This window comes from Pyrgilauda ruficollis, unplaced genomic scaffold, assembly GCF_017590135.1.
Source record: "Pyrgilauda ruficollis isolate IOZ18807 unplaced genomic scaffold, ASM1759013v1 scaffold8, whole genome shotgun sequence".
Classification (NCBI taxonomy): domain Eukaryota; kingdom Metazoa; phylum Chordata; class Aves; order Passeriformes; family Passeridae; genus Pyrgilauda; species Pyrgilauda ruficollis.
Window position 1 is genome coordinate 12,213,893 of NW_024529932.1, and position 7,346 is coordinate 12,221,238.

The 7,346-nt window shown below is 46.6% G+C and overlaps 1 protein-coding gene across 2 annotated transcripts in view; it reads left to right on the forward strand.

Annotated features, from left to right (window-relative positions):
- Positions 1–7,138, forward strand: part of MTMR2 (myotubularin related protein 2) — a 62,455-nt gene extending 55,317 nt beyond the window's left edge. For both annotated transcript variants that reach the window (XM_041487298.1, XM_041487299.1), the window contains 4 exons: positions 1,064–1,156; positions 2,506–2,619; positions 4,017–4,193; positions 5,175–7,138. In XM_041487298.1, the coding sequence (XP_041343232.1) occupies positions 1,064–1,156; positions 2,506–2,619; positions 4,017–4,193; positions 5,175–5,336 (546 nt within the window). In that variant the 3' untranslated portion in view covers positions 5,337–7,138. The remainder of the gene's footprint in view (positions 1–1,063; positions 1,157–2,505; positions 2,620–4,016; positions 4,194–5,174) is intronic.
- Positions 7,139–7,346: the final 208 nt, after the last annotated feature.

A 7,346-nucleotide genomic window follows, 5' to 3' on the forward strand; every position in this document is an offset into this window, starting at 1 on the left:
CAGCAGTTTGAGCCTGGACCAAGAGTATTTTGTGGTTGTGCCCTAGCAGTTGGCAGAGAGGCAGCTTTGTGGGCTTGTGACACAGCAGTTTGTTATGGTTTCCACTGATGGGAATTGAGAGAGCCTTTCAGTACTATCCTTTCAGTCTTTGTTCCTATTGTGTTTTGCTCGTAGCTGTTCTCTAGTGGTTGTTAATTTTGCAAGGGCTAGAACAAGGTCCGTGTGCAGCACTTGCAGTGGTGGATTGCACTGTCAAATGCTCTGAAGGTGGGGAAACTGAGGCACTAAAGTGACTGAGGTTCTGCTGCAGCAAAACTTGTTTTCTGGTATTTGAGCAGTGAGTGTTTTAGCTTCTTCACTGGTCTTCCCACACCAAGGGTGATTTCCTTTGGTGAGGGGAGAACAGTTTTAGGGATTTCTGTTACTTACGTGTTCTTGTTCTATCTTTGTATTACTTGGGGCTCCCAGGTAATACATAATCATTAATGTACTCTGCTAGTTCTGAGGAGTCATGCCTCACACGTGTTGGCCACACAGCACGGTCAGGGTTGGAGGCTGCCTCTGGGAATACTGTCATTGCTGCCTCTCAGGAGGTGGCAGGAGATGGGCTGGGCTGGTGTTTGTACAGCTCTTGGAAGCGGCGAGGTGTTGCGTGACGGTTATCGCCGCATGCCGTGCCTGTAGGTAGTGTTTGCATCTAGCACCCTCTACTACTGAAGTAGCCAGGACAACAGCTGCAACTGAAGCAAAAAGCATTCTCATTTTTCTTCCTTCTGAACTTTAGTTATTAACTGAAATCAGTGCCAGCATAGCATCTGGAGCCTCTACTCAAACAACTCTTGTTTTAACTTAGCCTGAAAATATCCCCATAAAGAATTTTCACTTCAAAGACAAAGAGAGTAGCTGTCTTTACTTCTTTACCCACTGATATGGACAAAGCAATATCAGGACTCATATGAAGTTTTATAAAGCCGTTGGTAAAGGTTTAGGTGACTGAGGGCCCCGTGAAGCAGTTTCCCCACGAAGGCCTGTGTGACTCGTGTTCTTTGTCCTGCTGTTTCAGAGAGTTGGCCACGGGGACAAGAACCACGCGGATGCGGATCGCTCTCCCGTCTTCCTGCAGTTCATCGACTGTGTCTGGCAAATGACGAGACAGGTAAACTGCTGTGTGGCACCGTGTCCTCAGAGCCATGCACGGTGCACCGAGACATTGCATGGTGTCTGGACACAGGAATGGTTTCCAAGCTGACCTGTGCAGCCTCTCCTTCCTGGGCTTGTACTCCTGCTTTGATTCTGGCAGCAGACTTTTCAGGAGTCTGTTTAGCAAAGAGCCTGAGAGCACTTGCTAATGTAAGTCCCTAGCACGGTGGGTACAACAGATCCCTGTTGCCTCTGCTCAAGCTGATGCTGTAACATGTTCCATTTTAGCTTCTTCTGAAGGCAAATGTACTGCTCCCAATTCATAATGTGAGGTACAGAGCTGAGTGCCTCACTTCAGACCTGGCATGGCAAAGGTACAGTCCAGGAGAGATCCCCTATGTCTGGGAGATTTTTCCCCAGGCATGTGGAACCTGGAAGGTTTTTTTGGATCTTCTGTGATACAAAAGTCAGCTGTGGTCAGGCAGTTCACTGAAAAAAAGCTAGGCTCACCCTGGGTTAAACCAGAAGTGGAAGGGAAGGATGGCACTATATATGACACTGTACCACATCCATGCAGAGAGAAGGGGAGGCTTTGCCATCACCAAAAGTCACTTTCATTATGGTCTCCTTAGATTGCTTCTACAGCTGGGCATCCTGACCTTTCCCAGACTGAGGTCAGGATGCCACAACTGGGGCAGTCTGGGAAGAGGAGGGTGGTTGTGAGGGAGGATGGCCTCCTGCTCTCCTCTCCATCACCCCTGCATGTCTTTGCAGTTCACTGCATTTATTCTTATTGACCCTTTGTGGAGCTTCAGTTGTCCCTGTCTCAGGTTAGATTGTTTCTGCACAGAACTCAGCAGTAAACACGGCCTGTGCCCACAGACCTTTTGCTCCTGCTGACCTCTGTCACAAGGTGCCTCCTGCTGTTCCCTCTAGGAAGTGCTGTGTTAGGCACCCAGGTTATTTCCATTTGGCCCTGGTAAATGTCCACTTTTTGAATGTATTTATTTCACGTGTGCCTTTTGTTCACAATCTGGCTGCATGGCTTGTCATAAGGGACAGGCATAGCAGAGCAAGCTTCAATTTGAAGCAGCACTGAGTGTACATAAACACAGTGCTCTAACCGCTCAGACCTCTGGCTTTTGCTCAAAATTCCTCTCTGAACATGCAAAGCAGCTTTCCAAGAGGGAAACTCCTTCCTCCTGGAAGGAGCAAATATGACCCTGAATATCCAGCCAGGCAGGGAACAGGGACAGATCCTGTTCTAGAAATCAAGAGGCCAACTCCTTACCAAGATCACAGCATGGGAGAAGGTTTATTTTCCTGTTTTAAAATCCCAATCTAATTTTCTGTTTCTGCCTAAAGTTTCCTACAGCATTTGAGTTCAATGAGTACTTCCTGATCACCATCCTGGATCATCTGTACAGCTGTTTGTTTGGGACCTTCCTGTGCAGCAGTGAGCAGCAGAGAGTGAAGGAGGTAAGACAGCGTCTCTCCAAGGTAAAAGCCTGTTCCTGATTGCTTTAGTTTGCCAGATATTGCTACAGAAGCTGGTTCCTCACACAGAGGTAGTTGTAGATGTGAGTCTGGGAAATGCCAAGTCCCCTTCTCAAGAGCTGGGACTTGGAGGATTTTCCTCTTTGCATAAACTGCTGTCTGTTGGAGGCTTCATGTTTCAGAGCAACACCTTCTCCTTTCTGGACATGCTGTCTACTTCCAGTTAGTCACTAGTGGTTGAATAACTCCTGGTGTCTCCCAAGTAGTGGAAATGCAGTTTTGGTTTGAACTTCAGTTTACAGTAACCTTCTCTGCGGGAACTGGTACTTTTTTGTCGTGCCTTGTCTTTGAAGTGATCCCTTTAGGGTGCTTTTAACTACCTAGTGTGTGCTGTCATTCTGCACACAGAGGTTACAGCAAGTAACTGGTGTTCTTGCTGTGCTTGCATCTTCCCAGGAGAGGACAACTCTCCTACTATTATTAAGGACATGCCTCCCTGTCCTGCCACAAGACAGCTCTGCCCTGCAGTCTGGCCAAGGTTTGTTTGCCCAGGGAGGAGTGTAGAGATGGGTACATCCAGACCCAGTCTGGAATTAGAAGGAAAACAGTGGCACTCACTCTGTCTCACCTACGTAAAGATGAAGCATTCTGTCACCAAAGGCTGCAGCCTAACAGCACAGAGGTACACGAGGGCAGTGCTGTGTGGACCTGATGTGATTACATGTGATAGAACATCAGTTAAAAATAATCATAAAAACTAGCTGGAAAATAGAAGTGATAGTGTTTTACTACAGTGAAATCAGTGTCCTTGTTTCTCTGGAGTCCACAGTGATAGAATAATTATCATTTCTAGGGAAGAAAATTTGCATGCTGTTTGCATGTGGGTTTGGGTTTTTTTTAAAGGCCTCAGCCTAGTGAAGTACTTAATCTAGAAAGTACTTCAGCACTGGTTTCAGTGGGAGTATTCACAGGCATAATTATTCCACTATATCAGGGCCTAAGTCACATGTTTTCTTTTCTTTCTTTGCAATTAAATACTCCAGCAAGTCCTCCAGGAGCACTTCAGAGAAGTGAAGTTTAACTAAAGTACTGGGAGTTCACATGCCAGTGTCCCCTCGCTGTAGCAGTGGTGATTCCTGATCTGTGTTGACAGCTGGGTGGGTCAGAGGGGTTGTTCCGTGCCAGGGCGTGTGCCTGCCTGCATCCATGTGCTTTGAGTACAATAACCACAGCAAAAGAACAGTTTTGGGGGTTTTTTTTAAGCTATAAAAAACAACCAGCTCCATATTAATGACAGGCATATGTCTATGCTGCTACAGTTTGTAGATAGCTGGGATTCGTATGGCAAATAAAGCCTCCTCCACCCCCTTCCCTTACAGAGCCTTCCAAAAAAGACTGTATCACTTTGGTCTTACATCAACAGCCAACTGGAAGACTTTACTAACCCCCTGTACGTGAGCTACTCCAACCACGTCCTGTATCCCGTGGCCAGCATGCGCCACCTCGAGCTGTGGGTCGGCTACTACATCCGCTGGAACCCCAGGATGAAGCCTCAGGTATGCCTCTTCCTACTCCTGCTTCCCTCTCTGCCAGTACCAATATTGTTACTTTGGAGGTCAGGACCTTTGGTAATGTACAAACTTATGCCACCGCTGCTTAAATCTGGAAACAAACACTTAAATTCAAATGCCAGCAAGAGCAAGCACCACCTAGAGCTGCCTAATGCAGGTGCTCAGCTGGACATCACCACCTTGTGAAATCTGCAGGAGCTGAAGATTCTCAGCGAGCTGGGAAATTCCTCACTTAGAATGTGGGAAAAATTATCTGAGCTCTCTTTACAAAAGATCTTAAAACCCCTAAGACTTCTCTGAATATGGGGTTCTATGTAGGAATTTTTGGGCTGTATTTAAATTACTGGTGTTGGGAACCTGCTGCTTGCTCTGGCTGCCTGAGGCACAGGGGCCTGACCCCAGCCAGCAGGGAAGCTGGCTTGCCCACGGCAGGCACCTCAGACTACTAGTCTGAGCATGACCTTGAATGCTGATAATCACTTTTTAGTAGAAAGGGACAAAAATTCCCAGTTGCTTCAGTGCCCATCTGCAGGTAGCAGTTTTGCAGATCTGCAGTGTCAGAGACAGGAACGCAGCAAAAACTTTGCAGTACTGACTGTTCAACAGTCAGAACTACGTGAAAATGGTTCGAAGAATCTGGCTGGGATTTTTCTTCCCAAGCCCCTGAAATTATGTCCAGGCTGGGATGCCATGGCCAGTGTCCCCCAGAAATGTCAGAAATCAGAGTCTGGCAACTGTCATCTTTCAAAATACGTACAGACTGTCATGTTTAGCCACTACTGCACTGTGCACGTTGGATCCAAATGAGCAGCTGAGAGCCAGAGCAACCACTCAGGTACCTGTGGGTTGGAGACTGAAGGGCTGCTCCTTCCCTCAGAGCTGTCTGTAAGGTCAGCAGCAGTTTTGCGCTTCAGGCTCCCTCTTCCACGCTGACCTCTGAGTGCTCAGCTACCCATTTCCTTGCAGGAACCTGTTCACAATCGCTACAAGGAGCTTCTGGCCAAGCGGGCTGAGCTGCAGAAGAAAGTGGAGGAACTGCAGAGAGAGATCACCAACCGTTCCACCTCATCCTCAGAGCGAGCCGGCTCTCCCGCACAGTGCGTCACTCCCCTACAGACAGTTGTATAATACAGACTTTTATTTTGCTGACTACCTTCCCAGGACCACGGGGGGCAGCTTTTCTGAAACCTCCTGGATTTCCAGCATGGTGCCTGGGAGATGCCAACTTATTTATTTATTTCTCTCCAGGGTAATTTATTAGTACTGTAGCACTAGGGAAAGCTTAAAGCAAAAACCAACACAGTCAAGTCCCCCTATGCAATTACCCTTCTCAGTGGCTAGCTTATAATACAAGCCAATTGCACTTGCCACCTGTAAGAAGCCTGGAGCTTGCTCTTTGTTCACTGATGTGCTGGAAATCACTTGGCTTGAAAGAGCCTGTGCACGAGCATGAAGTACCGTGGAGGAAAAATGTCTGCCCAGAAGTTTGAAAGGCCAAACCTGACTTTGTATTGGAGCCTCAGATGCAGCTGTGCCATTACACACCCACCTGCACAGCAGTCAATGAGGGCGTCTGCCAGCACCCCTGGAAACAAGCAACAGCAGTGTCTGAAACAAGTCATTCCCTTCACTTTAACCTAGATCATAGGAAGCCATGTAAATGATGCCTTATTTATAAAGAAAGGGCAGCTTCTCCCAGTGAAACACTGCGGTAGGGGAGCAACAATACAGGACATGATTTTGTAGGATGTTTACTTCCATCTCTGCAACTTTAGAATCTCTCACACAGTTTACAGTGGGTGTGCCAGGATGCAATTTAAGCACCTTTATTTCAGAGTGGGGAGCAGAGCGTGGCTCCCCTGGGCTTTCCACAGCTCCTCTGGCCTCCAGTGCCTCATAGTCATCAGGGGAAAAGGTAGTGGAATACCAAGGGGCACATGTGAACTGCTGGGATCAGCCATTACATTTTGCTTGGGTAAGCATAATTAGCAATTTTAATGCTTCTGTGCAGGGTTATAGTGGTGTACTTATGGTATTTCAGCTTTCTGCTAACTAATGGAAGCAACTGTGCATCAACCAAAGACGCCTTTCTGCCTGCATTGCCACTGCTGCTTTAGGTTTTTCTGGCTGGCTGAACAGCTCAGCCATTTTCTAAACCCTTTTTCCTCATAGTCTGTTTCAAGGATTGGTGTCACTCAACTAAACTCAAATTGAATTTTAATACAAAAATTTACTGTAGGGGATACAACATATACTTGATGAAGCCATGACTGCCCCTTGCTATTCCCAACAGGTAAGCACAGGGTTGCAGAGGAGGGGCCTTAGAGCAAAGACAGTTAAGTATGTGCAAGGCTGCTTCTCCACCTCTCTGCTGAGGAGAAGGGGTACTGCTTGGTGAGGGTTCCTGTGTTCTCTTTTAGGACCAGATCCCAGACTGTGGGCACCTGTTTAATATACCTGTCAGCTGCTTCACTCAGCTGCTATTCCACTAGAGGATTTTTGGAGGGTGCACAAGAGCAGACCTATTCCCACCTAAGAAATGGCCTTTCAAAAGCCATATTCCTTCCAAGGCAGTTAGCAGTCATTCCTCCTGCAGTCTCCATTTCTGCCTGCTCTACTGCTGCAATCACCACACCACGCTTACAGAGAAATCCACAGCCACCTTCCAACAGGATGAGTAACAGGCTGCACAGCATCACCACAGTTGTTAAGGGGTGGCCTGTCACATTATGGTTCAATAGTGCAAAGAATCCACACAAAATACTTCCTAAGGTTTTGAGGTTAAAGGGCAGGTCTGCTCTTACCTACAATCACTATATAAGATGGTTTAAAGCATTATTCTGTATTAGCAAATTGACTTTGTGTGTATATTTTGTTTCTTGATGAAGGCTGTTCAGTTTCCTTAATGCTAATAAAAATGGATAAATGGATAAAGTTCCTGTGCTCTTATTTTCAGCTATGTGGTTTTCCAAAGGACTTGCAGGACATGCAGACATTAAATAAATAGCACTGCAAGTTTAGTATGTGAAATCCAAATCTCTCTCGTTCTTCTGTAGAGGGCCTTTCAAGTTGCTAATGTTAAAACTCTGAAGTCTAGAATGACAGAAAGCCAAGATTCATCTTTAGACAAGTTTCATT